This window comes from Scyliorhinus canicula, chromosome 20, assembly GCF_902713615.1.
Source record: "Scyliorhinus canicula chromosome 20, sScyCan1.1, whole genome shotgun sequence".
NCBI classification, from domain to species: domain Eukaryota; kingdom Metazoa; phylum Chordata; class Chondrichthyes; order Carcharhiniformes; family Scyliorhinidae; genus Scyliorhinus; species Scyliorhinus canicula.
In genome coordinates, this window is record NC_052165.1 from 51406700 (window position 1) to 51425696 (window position 18997).

The 18997-nt window shown below is 37.0% G+C and overlaps 1 protein-coding gene across 3 annotated transcripts in view; it reads left to right on the forward strand.

Moving 5' to 3' along the window:
* Positions 1 to 18997, forward strand: part of mkrn1 (makorin, ring finger protein, 1) — a 97507-nt gene that overhangs the window by 50031 nt on the left and 28479 nt on the right. For all 3 annotated transcript variants that reach the window (XM_038781360.1, XM_038781361.1, XM_038781362.1), the window contains exons 3-4: positions 398 to 639; positions 17425 to 17651. In XM_038781360.1, the coding sequence (XP_038637288.1) occupies positions 398 to 639; positions 17425 to 17651 (469 nt within the window). The remainder of the gene's footprint in view (positions 1 to 397; positions 640 to 17424; positions 17652 to 18997) is intronic.

Genomic DNA, 18997 nt, shown 5'->3' on the forward strand with positions numbered 1-18997 from the left:
TAATTAATGTATTTAAAATGGTAAAAATATTGAATTTGATCAATACAATTATTTCCTCCAGTGGGGTAAACCGGAGCAAGAAGGAATAATCTTAAAATTAGAACTTGGCTATTTAGAAGTGAAATCAGGAAACACTTGCCACGCAAACAGTAATGGATCTATTTCCCAAGTCAGTTGAAGTTTTTAAGACTCTGATCAGTGGAATTTTGTATTGTAGATGGGTAGTGAGGAATCTACATCAAGAGCAATTTGAGGTCTAAATCTGTCATGATCAAAGTGAATGGTAGAGCTGGCTTGAGGGGATGAGTGTCCTTTTTACTCATATTCCTAAGAAAAAAGGTTGTTGTAACAGGTTTATGATGTTGCATTAATTGTAACATCCCTAATTGATATACAGGTATGACCACGTGAAGCCGTCAAACCAAGGATTGTCAGAGGTTCAGAGTGGTCCTACGCCATTGATCCCGAAGGATTCTGCCACCGCATCAGCTACTAAACTTACTCCACTTACAAAATTAAATGGTGAAATGAGCACAAAAACAGTGATTGAGGAATCCAACCCTGCAACAACAAGCTCAAACCTGGAGGACTGGGTTAATGCAGCAGAGTTTATACCTGGACAGCCATACTGTGGACGAAGTAAGCTGATTCGACATGTTTACGTGCTTGATACTTAACAAAATAAACAAAAAAACAATCACAAAACAATCTACTGTAGTATTTTTCAGTTTACTTTATATAGCCTCCAATGTTCAAAATTATTTACAATAACTTATACCAAGCAGTTCCCTATCTGTTACTGACAAAATGAACAAGGGCTACGTATAGAAATGAGTAAATTATTCAGATTTGATTTCCTTTTTAAAAGAGCTTTTAGTTTTATGTCTTGCTCAAATTTTGTGAAAATGGAGGTTACAATGTTGAAACTAAAACAGCACAATTTGATCTATGTTAGATTTATGAAGGTAAGTTATGTTTCCGTGCCCCTATATTTCTGCTGGCCCCCTCCTTTGCTAGTAAGACACGTTTTATTTTGAGGAGCTAGTTTTACAATGTTCCTGGAATCGCCGCCTGCTTTTTCTCTTCTCTCTCCACCCCCACCACCTTACTGGTTCTGCTGTTTTCATTCCTCCTAAGAATCACATTTATGCAAAATAATGTGACTTTGATATAAAGTCAAAGCAGATGGTGCCCTACACCTTGGGGTGTAAGATGACATGAAGCTTTCACGGATTAAACTACAACTCGTAACCCTTCCCAAAATCCATCTTTGCTGGAAGTTTCTAAGCAATGTTTAATTATTTGAGGAAGGAGAAATGCTTTTAAGAATAGTGCTTACTCCCTTGTATCTTTCCCTGAATTGTTGGATATTTTAATTGATTTTCTGTAAGAATGCAAAAGGAAGTCAACACCGGAAACCATGACAGCTTCCAATAATGATACAGAGTGCAACATGCTATAACCAAGGATAGGGAATCACTGCATGTCAGAAATTTTTCGGTTCATAGAACTGCTTTACCTTGTTAAAAGGCAGTGTTAAGTAGAACCAATGGAACAACACACTCTGGCATATTTGTTTGCGGAAGTATCAAGAATGAGGGAGGCACAAGGACACCAGCCACTTTCACCACCTCTATGTTATTGGGTGTCGTGCTGAATAAATGTGTATTGGGCTTTTGTTGAAAACAGGAATATTGTTTCTGCTTTTACGAACCATGCCTACATTTTACTTAACCGACTTAGAAGTAGACATGTTTACCAATGTCCTTAGAAGTACTATATATGGAATATATGTTTTAGCTACCATTGAGTGTCATATAGTCCTTTGTATAAAGTGGCTGATAAATCATATAACATTTTAGTTCTGTTCCCCAAAGGACGTTTCTTTATTCAACTGTTTTGTGAGAATGCTGCAAAGTCTGGAGTAGCTGATTTTTCTTTAAGGATAAGGTGGCTCTTAATTACGTATGTCTCAAATGATGAAAGGAAGATTTTTATTCAGACCATTTTTAAAATGTAATTTTTCCAATCTTCAGTGGCTCTGATATACTGCAATTGTTTGGAGCTTCTGCCATTTAATAGAGTTGCTGTATTTCTGGTGCTAAATAGTTAACATACCAAAATCTGCTCCAGTCACTACATATGGGATAGATTAGTTTAGCTACAGCTCATTTACAATTCGTCCCTCCTGGGGTGTCATGCAGTAGACTGGAACTTAATATTAATATTAGTAAGTTATTCTTCCAAGCCACCTGGTCTTTTTGTTGAGATTGAGGATATATTGACCCTAAATCTAGGTCCACGTTTGTGATAACAAGGCCTTGTAAAATCAAGTATAAAAAGGATTACAAAAAACTTTCCAAAGTGACTATAATTTAAGAACAGTGCATCCAAAATTCTATCTAACTTTTATATTGAAAGTGCTTGAGAAAAATGGTTGCAGCTTAAAAAGCTATTATTTACAGTAATTTCAGTTATGTATCCTATCAAAACAAATTCCTGAGTTGGGAGATTTCTTTATTCAAAATCCGCCAACTTCTGAAAGCCACCTTAAATTTTTGTCCAGGCGTATTAATGTAAAAGAACATTAATGAGCAGTTTAAATACAACTTTTAAAAAAAAAGTTCTTCGTCAGATGATAAATGGATTAAACAATATTTCCTTTCTCCCAAAATGATTCTCAAGTGCCTGATCCTGTGTGACTGCTTGTGGATGGTCAGGCACTGAAGTGAACCTGGTTGTAAACATGTGTTGCAGTTGAAACCTGGAGGGGAAACTGCAGCTCCATCTTTCCATTGTTGACCTAGTTTTAAGATGGCAGAGCTGCCTCAGCACTATTGTGTTTTTTTTTTACCCTAAAATTTGTTATTTTTATAAACATCTTTAATAGAATTGTGATATCAACAATTCTTACATAATCAAATTATTTTGACAGAGCAGATTTTTTTCTTTAAAAAGTGCACTCTTCATTTTTGGGGAGTCTTTTTGTATATTAAGCACTTGTCCCAACCAAGAGTTAGCTAACTTCTTCAAATGCCACTTTGAAACTGGTAACCTGGATATGTAGTTACTCATAGCCTCAATTATCTTGTGTGTGTGTGTGTGTGTGTGTGTGTGTATGTATGTGCGCGCGTGCATGTGTGTACGTGTGTAAATGACATCTTTGACATTAAAAATAATTGTCTTAGCTTATATGTCCATAAATGTTATTTACTGCAACATCTGTCATCTTCATGCTAGGTTTTATGAAGTGTGAACTTTGACAATGTGACCGTATAGAATTAGAATTCCAATATGAAGTTATGAGTGTGGTTATTTTCAATGAATAAACTTATTTAAGAGAGTTTTGTTCATTTTGACTATATATTCTAATCTTGTATGGAGTGTGCACACATGAGGGGAGCAGTATATTTGCAGTTGAAGTACTTTTTCCATTTTAACGTAACTATTATTCCACTTTAAATAGTGAGGGAGGGAGGTAGCATCAACCAAACCTCAGACCATTTAGTGAGACTTAACTGTAGGAATCACTGATGAAATCTAAAAGGTGAGTCATTATTGAAATGTAAATATTGCAAAATGAGAATAAATTTAAATCTACATATTTTGATATTTTAAACCTTTTCATTGCTACTATTGTTTTTAATTAACTGCTGGTTATGCAAGCCTGAGCAGGATCATTTTCACTTTTTGGCAAGACTTTTAAGGAGTCAGAATAAAATGAATTTACTCTTCTCAGTTTAATGGCCAATTGTAACTTCTTGAACTATTACATTCAATTTGCCAAGACAGGATACTAAAAATTAATTAGTTTTCACAATGACAAAATTATGGAATGCACGAACACACAAACACCTTTGGTTACACATATTTAGCAGCTGACATATGGAGCATTGATTCACAAGCAGGATTGCAGCAAGCTGTAAATAAGGACACACAGCTGGATTGAACTAGAAGACTGCAATCAAGCCACCATTGGTTATAATCAAGTGTGCTATTGCTGTTTGGTCACACTTGACCCCACTTTGCCCCTTCTCTGAATTATTTTATGTTACTGATTTCTCTGTGTCTGGTAAGTCACAGGATTTATTTGCCTTCCAGCAGTAGTTGAACCCTATGCAACTTTGTGGTCTGGAATGCATCCCTACCTTGCTTTCGAACTTGCTCCTGTAGCACATCTTATTTTGCTGTACCTAAATGTTACTGTTTGTTGTTTTGTCTAATTTAAAGTAATGTTATATCTACTAAGATTATAATGTATCAGCATTTTCAGATAACTTGTATGTTGTGTTTGATTCAACCTAAAGAATTAAAAGTCATGTGTCAACTCAGTCACAATTGTACAAAAATGCAATCATATTTTGTCATTTAATTGATTTTTGCAAGTTCAGTTTTATGTGCTCCCTTTCCCTGTCTCTTTCTCTCTCCCCCCCCCCCCCCCCCCCCAATTGCCTAGCGGGTGGGTGAAGCAGATCAGCTTATAGATGGTTTATGACCTGCTGTCTGCGCTGCTGACTGATCAGGACAGCAATCTCTTGCCTAAGGTGGCAGTAAAGCCAACTTATAGAAAGCAACCAAATCTGAATGTGTTTTTCAATGAATCCCTTTTGTTCTCTGGTGCCATGTGATCTTTCTGAATTTTTCTTTACATTATTCAAAATACTTCCATTTAATACTTTAAAAAAAAATCTAAAGTTACTTCAAAATATGTTTTCCTCATGGTTTCATTTAATTTTTAAACCATTCTCCTCATAGTCCACCAGTAGAAAGGAATGGCATTTGTAGCCAGGTGCAGGTGATTTTGGATGAGTTCAACACTCACAAGTTGCAGATTAACTACTGTTTTGGTAGAATTCAGTTGAATGGATGTGGGATCCTATCAGATACAAATGATTTTGATACTAACAGGAGGAAAGGAATGTTTGCAAGTGGGATCGGGGAGTTGTAACCAAGCATACAGGGAAAGGGTTAAAGATCGTTCCATACATGTTTGAGATTTTTCTTTATTTTTCTTGTAAAACCAAATACTTCTGTACATCATCTGTTCTCTGTGATTGAATCCAGTTTGCTAACATGAAGCTACAATTTTGAATAACCATTATTTTGTGAAGTGTAAGTCTGCAATAAACTATGTAATAATCCACAGTGTGGATTTTATTAACCACAGTAAGTTGTAGTCCAGGATTTCCTAACCTAGTTTCTATTCAATGTGGTATAAATACAGCTATATCACTTCAACACAGCAGACAATAGCCGAAACAGGTTCCGTTCAAAGTTTAATCTGCTCGCTAAAAACAATATTTTAGCTGGGTCCAGAGGATGTGGAGAATTTTTATTTATGAATATGGTGCAGACTGTTTGGGTTACTGTGATGCAAGGTCAATCTAATATAATTACTATCTGAATTTTTCAATAATGACAGTTAATCCAGTATCAAGTTGTATGCCATTGACATGGACTATTGGGAGAGTTGCTAAGCAGTAAGTCAAAAACTGAATTAAAACACCACATTAAGTTGCAATTGTATATTCAACAATGAACCATTTTCAGACAAATTGTTCTCTGTTTTTGGGGGCCACTTTTATACCATTTTTTTGGTTTATAGCTTTATTTGAAATCTATGATTCCGATTAGGATCTTGTATTCTTAGTGTGAACTGATTAAAACAATAATTTGATTTTTATTGCTGCATTGTAATTGGCCCTGGATATCCTATTGTTTATCATTTACTCATGGAGAAGTGTTTTGATGAGCTGACATCTCATGAAAAGATGTACATCAGAACATATAAAATGGTGATTAATAGTTGTGCATTTCAGAATCATTTCTGCATTTTGATGAATTAACTACATATTTTTGTAGTTCTTTAGCTGTTTTGTATAGGTATCAGAACTGAGGCAAGCAATCATTTATACAAAAAAAGCGAGATCAGTCATACCAACTTACTTTGTAGATGAATGTGGGCCTGCGGTAATATTTACTGTTGACTTTCTTGCAGCCACCCTGGTTATTTGCTTTAATATTTCAATAAGTCCACTCTTCGTAAATTTCCCAAAAGGTTTCACTTTGAATTACTCTATTTCCCGAGCACCTAAATTAAAATTAGAGGATGGAGAGAGATGCATGGTTTTTACTAGGTTTAAAATGTTTTGATGGAAAACGTGCACACGTCTGGGCTGTTCATCAGAAATCTAAAAGAATTGGTTGAGTGAGCTTTCCTTCACTATTCAATGTCAAGCCAAAGGAAGACTTTGTCTGAACAAACAATATGATGGTGTTTGGATAAGATCACTACAATAATGGAGGAAGCAAATCACTATTGCTGTATTTCTTTTCTGAAAACTCTAACTTTTGTGACCACTGACTGACCAAGTGACTATCATTAGTCCAGGTCAGTAAAGTGCCAAAATGTAGTACAGCGGACATCCTTAAGACAGTGAGGTGATGGGCTGTACAAATATCTGATCAGAAACTCACGCGTTTGGAAACTCGAGTTTAAATTGGCATGGTGTATGAAAGACTTGGCAAATCATGCCATTACTGGTTGAAGTGATTGGGCCATGGTGTTTCCGATCTTATGTCCTGAGCTTGGGAGTTTACTTCATATACAAGGTATTTCAGATTCATAAGTCAATGTTCTTGCGTACCTTTGATAGCAGAGTGTTGGGAAGGAAGGATATAATAGAGTAGGATTATAAACAAATTCCTACCTATGATGGACTTGATAGGTCCTTTTGCTGAAATAGAACTGCCTAGTTCTTGGATCGAAACCTGACAAGACATCTGTGATCTTAACCTGAAAGGCTTGGAATACCTTGAAGACAACTTTAGTTCAGTCACTGGCTGATGTTGGGCGAGGAATGGAATCATAGAAATTTACAACACAGAAGGAGGCCATTATTTGTGTGTCTCAACAATTGTTACCAACGGGCTGACTAATTCCATATACAGCCGATGACAAGACGACATAGTTTGCTGTACAAGCTTTCAAACTGACTTATGTTTCAAATTATTCACAGTCGTGTTCAAAAAAGAATTCTATTCTAGGTTTCCTATGTATCATAAACAAAAAGAATAGGTACAATAATGACAGAAGAATAGTGGCATTATTGTACTATCATTTAGCATATTTTTAGATAAGCATATGTATTGTGTATGATATTAAAAAAAAATACTGTGGATGCTGGCGATATGAAATGAAAGCAAATACTGGAAAAGCTCCCGTCTGGCAGCATCTGTGGATTTTAACCCATCACGTTCCTATCTCTCTTCAGTTCTGAAGAAGAATCATGTTAGATTTGAAATGTTAACTCTGTTTCTCTCTCCTCAGATGCTGCCAGATCTGCTGAGTTTTTCCAGTACTTTTTGTATTGTATATGAACCTAATTAGAAATCAATAGATTTGTTTGTAACATTTCTTGCTGTACCTCAACCTCTGATCCCATATTGTTTATGGTTGCCTAACCAGCAGAAAAAAATATACATTTTTTTTGTTTCACCTATCATATTACAACAATATTAATTGGTCAGGTGTCAAAAGATATTTTGTGTCTAACCTGATCAGCTTTCGCTTCCAAAACTCTATTCCAGCTTTCTGGATGTATAATTACTCAAGTTAAATTGGGTTGCTTTTTAGAAAAAGGATAACAGTTTGAAAAATCCAGAAAGTTGTTTCCTGAGTATAAACATAACATAATTACTCTGCAAATGTGATAATTAACAGGTCTGCAATAATTGTCTTGCTTCATGTAATAAATTATTGAATTAATTTCTTCTGTCTATATTTCTGCATTTGGAAATTTGTACTGCATTGTAGTGAACCATTATAGCAGATTTGGAAAAAGCTAAGAATATTGCAGTGGTTGCTGCTTAAATCAGTTGAATTATTTAAAAGATTTTTTAAAAATACAATTGCATTTTTAGAGATGAAATGGGCTATCAGATCAGATATGTGAGTATGTATTTAGCACTAATAGATTTAATTGATCGATACAATTTATTTTTATGCTAAAGATACACCTCTGCCTTAATTTGCCATGTTGAGCTTTAAAACGAAAATTTCATAAAGCTTATCCATGGCATTTTGAATCTTAACCATTAAGCTTAGAATTTTGAAGCATGTCAGGGAATGGGATGAACAATTTCAATCCCCAGTGTCTCTGAGTTACTTAACACAGTAATGGAATGTACAAGATCAAGCAAGTGTCTGACACCTCCTTGCAGGGAGAAGCATCATTTAAATTGAGTTTCTGTTGAGCAGCTGTTATGTGCAGCTCTAATTTATCAAAAAATGTAATCCCAGAAGCCAGCCACCTACCCTGACCTTTAACAACATTAGTTGGAAGGCCCAGGGGGAGGGGTTACATGTATGAGCTTAAAAAAAGCTTTCATAGGAGGTTAACTATCCTTGATGGCAAAAAACTAATATTGCAGAAAATACGGAGGCTGGGGATTGAGGGTGATTTAGAGATGTGGATCAGAAATTGGCTAGTTGAAAGAAGACAGAGAGTGGTGGTTGATGGGAAATGTTCAGAATGGAGTTCAGTTACGAGCAGCGTACCACAAGGATCTGTTCTGGGGCCGTTGCTGTTTGTCATTTTTATAAATGACCTAGAGGAGGGCGCAGAAGGATGGGTGAGTAAATTTGCAGACGACACTAAAGTCGGTGGAGTTGTAGACAGTGCGGAAGGATGTTGCAGGTTACAGAGGGACATAGATAAGCTGCAGAGCTGGGCTGAGAGGTGGCAAATGGAGTTTAATGTGGAGAAGTGTGAGGTGATTCACTTTGGAAAGAATAACAGGAATGAGGAATATTTGGCTAATGTTAAAATTCTTGGTAGTGTGGATGAGCAGAGGGATCTCGGTGTCCATGTACATAGATCCCTGAAAGTTGCCACCCAGGTTGATAGGGTTGTGAAGAAGGCCTATGGTGTGATGGCCTTTATTGGTAGAGGGATTGAGTTCCGGAGCCATGAGGTCATGTTGCAGTTGTACAAAACTCTAGTACGGCCGCATTTGGAGTATTGCGTACAGTTCTGGTCGCCTCATTATAGGAAGGACGTGGAAGCTTTGGAACGGGTGCAGAGGAGATTTACCAGGATGTTGCCTGGTATGGAGGGAAAATCTTATGAGGAAAGGCTGATGGACTTGAGGTTGTTTTCGTTAGAGAGAAGAAGGTTAAGAGGTGACCTAATAGAGGCATACAAAATGATCAGAGGGTTAGATAGGGTGGACAGCGAGAGCCTTCTCCCGCGGATGGAGGTGGCTAGCACGAGGGGACATAGCCTTAAATTGAGGAGTAATAGATATAGGACAGAGGTCAGAGGTGGGTTTTTTACGCAAAGAGTGGTGAGGCCGTGGAATGCCCTACCTGCAACAGTAGTGAACTCGCCAACATTGAGGGCATTTAAAAGTTTATTGGATAAGCATATGGATGATAAGGGCATGGTGTAGGTTAGATGGCCGTTAGTTTTTTCCATGTCGGTGCAACATCGAGGGCCGAAGGGCCTGTACTGCGCTGTATCGTTCTATGTTCTGACTTTTACGCATTATATTTCTTTCACCATAAAATAAATTGAACTTCAAAAGTTTAGACAAGCATCAATGACTTTTTAAATATAAAATACATTATTCATTTCAAGGTATTTTTGCAGATCAAATTTAATAAATCTATTATTCCCCCCCCCCCCCCACACACCTGACTTTTAATTCAAGCTATTTAAATATGTAAACTATGGCACACATTAAGTGATGCAACATTTTACAATTCACAGAGCATAAATTACATTTGTTAACCTAAGCAGAAACTCTAGCTCCAATTGGTAACCTCTTCTTCGGACCTTCTTGTGCATTTTAGACTTAAAGGTCTAAAAGAAGTTGCATCAGCGTTCCAAAATACCAGTTTTTAATTAATTGTTAGGGATTTTGAGATGACATGCAGAATGCATTTTTGTGTAATACCATCTGAACAACCACTAAAGCTTCCTCTGATTTTGCTCTGTCAAGTTTTGAACTTTTGTGCATTGCTTAAAGGGACTGTGATTTTCTTAACATTTATACAAAGCAGAGGGAAAATAGTTAACTATTCGCTGGTACAAAAATAAATTGACAGCCATAGCTGATTTTTAACTTTGGTTTCAGATTAAACCAATGGACAGCCTTCCTTCCTTTCATGTCTCCCTCCCAATTGACCATTTAAACAAAAAAAAATTGTTAATGTCAACCTGGGGCTTTAGAGGGTTAAATTATGAGACTGGTTGTTGTATGGAAGATTGAGGACGATTTGGATGAAATGCTTAAAATGTTTAAAGGACTCTATAGGGCAAACGCAAACTGTTTCTGCTAGTTGTGGGGAAAGAAGAATCGAGATCAAGAGGTTATAATCCTGACCCAGGCCACTTAGAAGGGAAACCGGGAAGCACATTTACTCACAAAGTGTAATAGAAATCTGGATTTCTCCTCCCACAAAATGCTATAGCTGAAATTTTTGTTGCATAAGGCTATCCGGGAATTTGGAGTTAAATTGAATAAATGTATTTCCAACACAGATCGATCGGGATCTAATTGAATGGTGGACCAGGCTTCTGGGACTGAATGGGCTACTCCAGTTCCTATATACATTGGCCCCAAGCTTCCTCCACTATCTAACTCTGCTCAAGTGCAGGTTTCCTGTTGCAGTATCCTTTCCCCGGCTCTCCCATGACTTTTTATTTGTCAATTGTATTTGAGTCCAAGTTCATTATTTTAGTATTAACTTCCCATTGTTACAATATAATTTTAAAACAACTTTCCGATACATTGCACCTTTAATATCGATGCATCTCAGAATCATCAAATGACAAATCGGTTAAAGATTGACACTGAGCCCAACAAGTGCATAACAGGAGGCTTAACTAAAGTGGACAAAGAGCTAGGTTTTTAGGAAAGTCTTAAAAGGAGGAGAGGTAGGGACTGGCAGAGATGTAAGGAGGAAATTCCAGAGCTTTATGCTAATGACTGAAAGAATAGCCAATGGGACGAAGTTAAGCTTATACAAGAAAGGTATAGTTGACAGAATGCAGAGTTCTCTTGAGCATTGTATGAATTGAGGAAGTTACAGACATAGGGGAGGGGGTGATGCCATGGAGGAATTGGGACACGATTAAAATTTTAAAATGGAGGCATTGATAGATCAGGAGTCATTGTCATAAGTGATTGGTGAGTGCAGCTTTGTGGGGGTTGATATTAACGGCAGCTGAGTTTTGATGAGCTCAAGGTTTTGAAAGGTGGAAGTGAGTCAGAATAGCATTGGAATAGATATAAGCAAGCTGACAATGTAGAGATACTGGAGAGGTCTAGAGCGGTGGGTTGAGGTATGGATGTCATCAGTATACATGTGATGCTGACACAATGTCACTCAGGACCCATGTGCAGATGTGGGATATGATACACGGTTGACAGATTCTTGGGACACTCCAAGGCTAATCGAGTGAAGAGAAACTCGAGATTGCCAAAGTTTTTTTTTGACAGATGGTCTAGGTCTAAGTGAAGCCAAATGATGTTAGTCACACTCAGCTGGGCAATGAATGAGATTAATTGAAGAATTATGTGATTGGCTGTCAAAGGCTGCAGGGAGGTCCAACGGTTTGAGGAGAGAGAGAGTGCATCATAGTTACAGAACATATATTTTGCGGCATGAATAACAGCTATTTTGGTACTATGGCAGGGATGAAACTTGATTAGAACGGTCCAAGCATGAAGTGGTGAGAAAGGTCGGCACAGATTTGGGAGAAAGCCATTTAATGACTTTGGGAAGAAATTAAATGCTGCAAATGAGTTTGTAGTTTTCAAGGACAGTGGATTTGAGGGTGGGTGTTTTGTGAAGGTGTATGGTAGTTTTAAAAGGCAGTAGGAAATAGTTGCGGAAAAGAAGCTGTTTACAATGTCAACTAATGTGGAGGCCCGAAAGAGAAGTTGGTTGGTCAGCCGTTTAGTGGGAATAAGATCAAGAGCCAAGGAGATGGAGCTCGTCGATAAGATGAGTTTGGAGAGGACATAACAGGAGAAAACAGTAGACAAAAGACATTGGTTCAGAGCTAGCTAAAAGGGTACCTTGGGGGATGTCTGACTTAATAGAGAAAGGAACGATGCAGTTGAATCAGTGGTCTCTGTATTAGTGACAGAATAATTCTATGAGCTCCTTGCACTTTAAGTTCGGGAAGCAAGGCTAAAAGAGACAGTGGTAGAGAAAATAAGCTGGAGCCATCTTTTCATTCATAATTATTCTGAAATAATGGGCAGTCTTAGCAGAGGAGAGTGAGGCCAGATGGAGCTGGATGCGTGATGCAACTGACTCTGGCTATGAATGACTAAAACGGGTGAGCACCTGATCTGAGTTTCTTGGACTTGAATTAGAGATGTTGGGGAGTGACAGTTGTGGGAGAGAGTAAGGGCCTTACTGATGGAAAAGGCATCAAGAGTTGAGGGAGTGCTTGAGCAGATCTCCTGTGGAGCTAAAGGCAAAACAGTTACGAACTTGAAAGAGATTGGAGAGCGTTTATTTAGGGTGATACAGAAGGGTTAGGAATGAGTGTTGGGCAATATATAAGGCAATGTTCAGAGATGGCTGTTCTTGTGATCAAGGTGATGACGACAAAATTGAGGTGATACTTTGGGTTTCCTGCTTTTCACCAACTTTCTTGAACTTACTGAAGTATTTGAATAAATCCCAAGAAAGCCAAAATATACACAGCATCATCAAACGTTAATGCCAAAAATCATAAGGATACTCAATTGAGCATGCAGTTACCATCTTTCCTTTTAAAGTTGGTTTCAGTGTTCTGGATATCATTAGGTACCAGAGATTCAATGAGGACTGGAGACTAGTAACTTAATCTTGGCAGGAATAATTTGACACAACATTGACTCAGGTACACAGAATGTGGTCCCACTAAAGGCAACAATGTTGCAGTTGTATCCAGCAGTGGTTGAACTGCATTGTGCACCACACCCAGAACTAGAATTCCTTCGGTGTTTGCGTGCAAAGGAACGTGCAACCTGTGCACAAAGAGCTTATGCGACTTTAAGATCATATATATTTCGGTGTAACTAAGATTGTGCTTGCTGTAGGAAACTCTAGTCTCAGACTGCACTCTTGGAATAAGCTGGGTATTTTTATAACTCCACTGAATCCAGTTTGCAGTGTGAGAATTGAACTGAAGTATAGGCTGTATTTTGCAGTCAGCAGTGAAGTATGTGCATTTTCCGTTAACCTTAACGAAAGCAACCCACAAAGATCACATGATCCCTGTTAAATGGTTTATCCCTTTTCCGATGGCAGTTTAAATCTCTGCCAAGTCAACAGGCTGTCTTGGTGTGCATCGGCAAACAGGTAAGCAAACAATTGCATTGAGATATTCACATGCAGCAAATTAAAAAGCATTTAATATATTTCACTTTTAATTAAATTTTCAGATACCAAAATGAATTGATTAGATTGAAATAACTAAATTACCATTACAGTGTATAAACATATTTTGAAGCATATATAATTTAATATGGAGTATTTTAGTTTGGAGAAGTCAGACATTTCATGAACATAAAATAGTTTTCAAGGCCAATGAGGGTGTATAGCTGTAAATGTGAAGTTAGTTCACTAGATACTCATTCATTAAGATGTGCCTTCTTTAAGTCTTTGAAGAGGGACAGGCAGCATAAGTGGAAGCTCTTATCAATTCATAGCTTTCCCATTGCACCTTCTTTTGGAGCACAGAATCACGCACGATTTCTGGATTTCCACATTATTCTGCACATTCGTGGACACCCAAAGTTGCTGTTGATTTTAATGGAATAATGCTAACGCTGATAGTTTCATTATTATTATCTCTGCAATATCTGGCCCATAACCTTTTACTGTAGGTTTTATCTTTTTGTTTATTAGAGTGGCAGATGGTTGTGAATAGGCTGCAATCATTTATCAAACCTTAACTGTCACTTTAATGACAACATTATCATATGGAAGTTAAAAGTAGCTTGTTAATAGAAACTAGAAGAATTCTGCTGGAGTCTGACATACATAGTTACGTGAAATTTATTGATTGGACCAAAGGATAGTTAGGTACCAAGTATTAGGGGATCGGAGTGAATTAACTGGGTGGATAGGTTCATCTATTAATACATATTGAACAGTCGATATGAGTCATATATGCAAGAAAGGATTTAACTGAAGAAGGTTTAGGGTAGGTATGGCACTAATCACACAACGCACAATGAGAATCTCATGAGTTATTTCAGCCCTCATAAATTAGTTGTCAACTGTGATTTGGAATTGATTAACTCACTTTGTGGAAACATGTGAAATACCTTTGGTTTTTCAGAAGAAAAAGACTGGAATATTAATCAGAGTCAACTTAAAGGGACATCTTTTCTTACCATAATTAGCACTCAATAAACACAGTACGTTACTATATTTTAAAAAAACGTTTTTCCTGATGCTGCCGTTCCCTGTAAAGCACCTCTGGATGGTTCAGTTACAGTAGTGGACTTGGAGAGTAGCTTTAGGCACACTGTTAGCTACCTCAGCAAATAAATGTTTCAATAAGAATATAATGACCCTGGAGCAGCTGCACAGGACTTCATAGTGATTAGTGGATGTGATTACCCAAAGAATTCCCCATCCTGATGTCCAGTAACAGCGACAGTGCTCTTTGGAGGAACCATTCAACTTCTCATTATACCTCAAAGGTAAATGGTGTACTTGCAACTTGTATGTGAGCCATTTGAGGTAAGAAATTAACATCCAACTATACAGTAAGGTTTACCTTTCATGATTTAATAATCTTTGAGAAGTCTGCTATCATTAAGTAGAAAATATATATGAACCTACTCGCGATACACTGATTACATTCAATAGTCATTGTTCAAACCTCTCCAGTTCCATGTGTTCTATTTTAATTTCCAGTTGTAAACCATGAAATGTTGGTTTTCTGAATGTAACAACTATATTATGAATGTTGGTGTGCAAGTTTGGAACTTATAACTCAGATTTGGAATGAATTTTGATAACTTGCCTGTCTGTGTGTCCAAAAACGTGTTGAGGTGGCTCCAAAACATTCATAACCATCTGGATTGCATTTAGCTCCGACTTTCTATGATGTAGATTATGTAAATTAGTTGTTTTCAATCTAAAATATTGAAAGATAAACACAATATTTTATGTCGGGCCAAAGTATTAGTTATAAACCAACAGTAGAGACAAAATGACTGGGAATGTTATTGAAGTTTACTTTTAGCAATGAAACGGTAAGTTTTTGTTTTCCTTTGATTGTAAACTAGCTCTTGAAATTATGATACATAAGCTTGGATCCTTCCTAAAATATTAAAAGCACCTTAATACAGCTAAATTTCTTAATTAAGAAAGTTTAAGAAATAAAATCAGTTAGATGGTTGATTTTTATAAGGAAGATGAGAATATGTAATCGACATCCTACCTATGCTGCTTGTATGGATATTGTTTAAAGCACTCCTAAGTTCACAAAATCTGACGGACACAGGAAACAATGATGCAGGAAATATTGCAGATCCTTTGAAACCTTGGAGAATTGCTGAGCTGTATGAGTGAAGCAAATGCTATAATGGATCGTAAAACTACTGGTTACACGCTTTGTAAAGCCAACATTGGGATAACTTATGTTTTCATTTATGATGTTGTGTAAATTGAATATCAGCTGCTCCATCACCAGTGCAGGTTGTTCTGCTCTCAGTTATTTGCATTTTTACTGTGGTGGCTTTACAGCAAGCTGACTTTGCAGCATTCATTCATTCATTCGTTCATTCTGGAAGAAATGTTTGGCTCTGCACTTAATCATTGAAAATCTTCTTTATCTCCTAAAATAATGTTTCATTCAAACATTTCTGCTTGAACTTTAAACAGAGGAAATGAATCCACAGAAAATATTACACCGTGTTGGTATAGATGAGGAACTAGTCTGGGTGGCAGAAGGAGCTGCAGCAGGCTATTTAGGATCTGATCCAACAAGAAATTATAAAGGATTGAAGATGAGGGATTAGTGAGTTATCTGCCAGCTTTCCCCGAGTTGTAAAACCAGTAACTCGCCTCTGGCTAGTTGTGATTGAAATTTTCCAGCCCTGGTACAAGTGGAAAGGAGTAATATACACGCCATACCTGATTGAATTCCCATCTTTTTGCCTGCTGTGTACTGTACATAGAGGATTTGAGAGTGAGACCTATCTGACTCGTACAATGCCAGATGTGAGTGAATTGTTACCTTTTTACCTGGTGTATACTTGATCTGCATGTACTTTGGTAATTAGTGACTAGAAATAAATTCATTGCTTTTGCGCTACAGCCCATTTAGGTTGGCACAGAGAAATAAGCTTATACAGTACAATTGCACACATGGGACTCATGTCTGCAGTTTATGGCTTATTAAAATTCAACGTTAAAACCATTCTGACACAAACAACGGCTGTACTTTAACTATCCTGTTATTGGTTTACTGATCTCATTGCTTCTATATAGGAAGGTTTAATATCCAGCATCAAAATTTCTCCTATCTTCCTTGTGTTCCTGCTTTCCTCTCTTATGCAAAATGTGGGAACAGTGCTAGGAAATTTCCTATTGGCCTTTTTCAGTGTCGACCGTTAACTGCCCAGGTTTTGAGTAGCACAGGTTGACCTGCTCTTCTTATCTCCCTCTAGAAAGTGCTTTCCCATGGTAGTCTAAATTGGAAGCATGTGAAAGAGAGCATTGATTAAACCATCGGTAGACCACCAGCTTTTTCATACAGAGAAAACAGTGGCATACAAAGGAGTAAGGGCCTACCTACACTCTAAAGTATTAATTGCCTCCACCTCATCCCCATTCTGTAGTCTATTAATACAATATTCTCCTTTAGCGGAAACATTCAAATTTTTGCAAGTGACCAATTAAAGATCTACCATTTTTGCTTTTTTTAAAATTTGAAGACTTGCTCAAGCAACTTTTACAATGGGTCCCTCTTGTCAAGATTGAATTTTTCTCATTATATTGGTGTGCATGAATTAATGTGCAGCACTCTAATCCTTAATAATGGAACTCCCTGATCGTACAGACACAGCATAATTTACCTGAACGAACTTTTTTTTCTTTCCCCCAGTCAGATAAACTGATGTGACAGGTCTCATATAGGCTCCTTTTTCATTGCAATCCTTTAATTAGGAGAAGCTATAAATAACGTTTACTGAATTTGACAGTGATGTTTCAGAATGAAAACTCCCAGCTTTCTCTAAAATTGCCGTTTTAAGATTTGATTTCTGCCACACTTTGTTTTGAACTGTCTTATAACGTAGCCTGGGTAATGGTCAAAATTGGAACTTTATATTTCTGACATACAAATGTAGAATGTGGTAATTCGTTATCGGACCATTTTAAAATTCTCGTTACAGCTGTTCCAATTTGCCATGAAACAAGAACGGAAGGTTTAATAATAGAGGAAAACTTTGAGGCCCCACAGACTGGTGAAGGTGTGAAGAAGCAGATGTGCCCATACGCTGAAAGTGGAGAATGTCGATATGGTGTTAACTGTGTGTACCTCCATGGAGATGTGTGTGATATGTGTGGCTTGCAGGTTCTTCATCCAATTGATGCTTCTCAGAGATCAGACCACATAAAGGCAAGTAACTGAACTGAAAAGAAGGCTATTATGTTGAGCTTAAAATATTTGGGTTTATGAGATTGGTGTTGCAGAATTGAGAGAATTGAAGTTTACTTGATCTATGTCAGCCTTAAGCTGTTTCATTTTCTCAAATTGTAGTCGTTAGGTAAAATGATTCCATGGCAGCACATAATTCAGATTTGTACAATTTATTTTGTGGCCATTTTGCAGCTGCTTATTTATGCTTAATACTTCATGTTGGCATTCGTCATTGAACCATTTCAGGATTTACTTAAACTTGCTATTGATATGCTTTTATAGAATATGTCCATATATAGTGGATATGATCATGAATTACAGAAGCTGTATTTAAGTTCAAGCTTCCTATCTCAGACATGCCTGCAGTTCTAAGTTTTATCTCCACACACCAACCACCTGCCTCCAGACCACAACTTGTGGAAAAAAACATCTATGTTGTGCAGACTGTAATAACTGAGTCATTTAATTTTCATTTTTGGAAACTGTTGCAGCTTTGTGCAGGACAGGTGATCAAATATCTGTACTTTCTAATTATACTAAAGAATGTTAAAAAATATATAAAGAAAATTTGTGCCATTTGTGTCTTTGTATGGTTTAATCTATTAAAGCCGATTTATCTCAACATAATAGCCTTTATTACCATCTCGAGCCAAAGCAGGTCATACAATACAACACTCTCTATTTTCCCTTTTTTTTTGTATTATAATTCTTTGGTTGAGAACGTTTCTTCACCATTTTTCTAATTGACTGTCTTAATTGTTCAATATATACCAAGGCCCGTATGCTTTACCTCACTGCTTTCTATACATACTCCCTTTTTGCTGATTGTCTGTATATTTTCACTGTATTAAAAAGAAAGCTTTCAGCCAAGGTGATCAAATATTAGTTCCTTGAAATTTGCAAAATTAGTTTTATCCCCTTACCTATAAAGTATTTTCTCAGTTTAATTCTTGGAATTAAATCCAATTCCTTGTGAGTAAATCTTGCTTCCGGATTTGAAAACTTCCTTCAGGCATAACTCTGGTAGATAACAGCTGCTGTGTAATTAAAGGAAGTCAAACATTATGGTTATATTTTAAATTTCCAATTTTTAAATTCATTTAGTGTAGACATGAGGATGGTATGAACAATAAAGTAAGCTTGACAATGCTTTAAGAAAGGCAGAACAATTTGCAATATTGTAGATGGATCATATCCACTATATGTGGACAATTCGGGTGGTCCAGCAATTTACTTAATTTGGAACATTGACAGAATCTTGTGGTGGGAGATCTTTGGTGGGTAAACTAAGCACTTTGGTGTCTTGAGAGGATTCTAGCAGATGT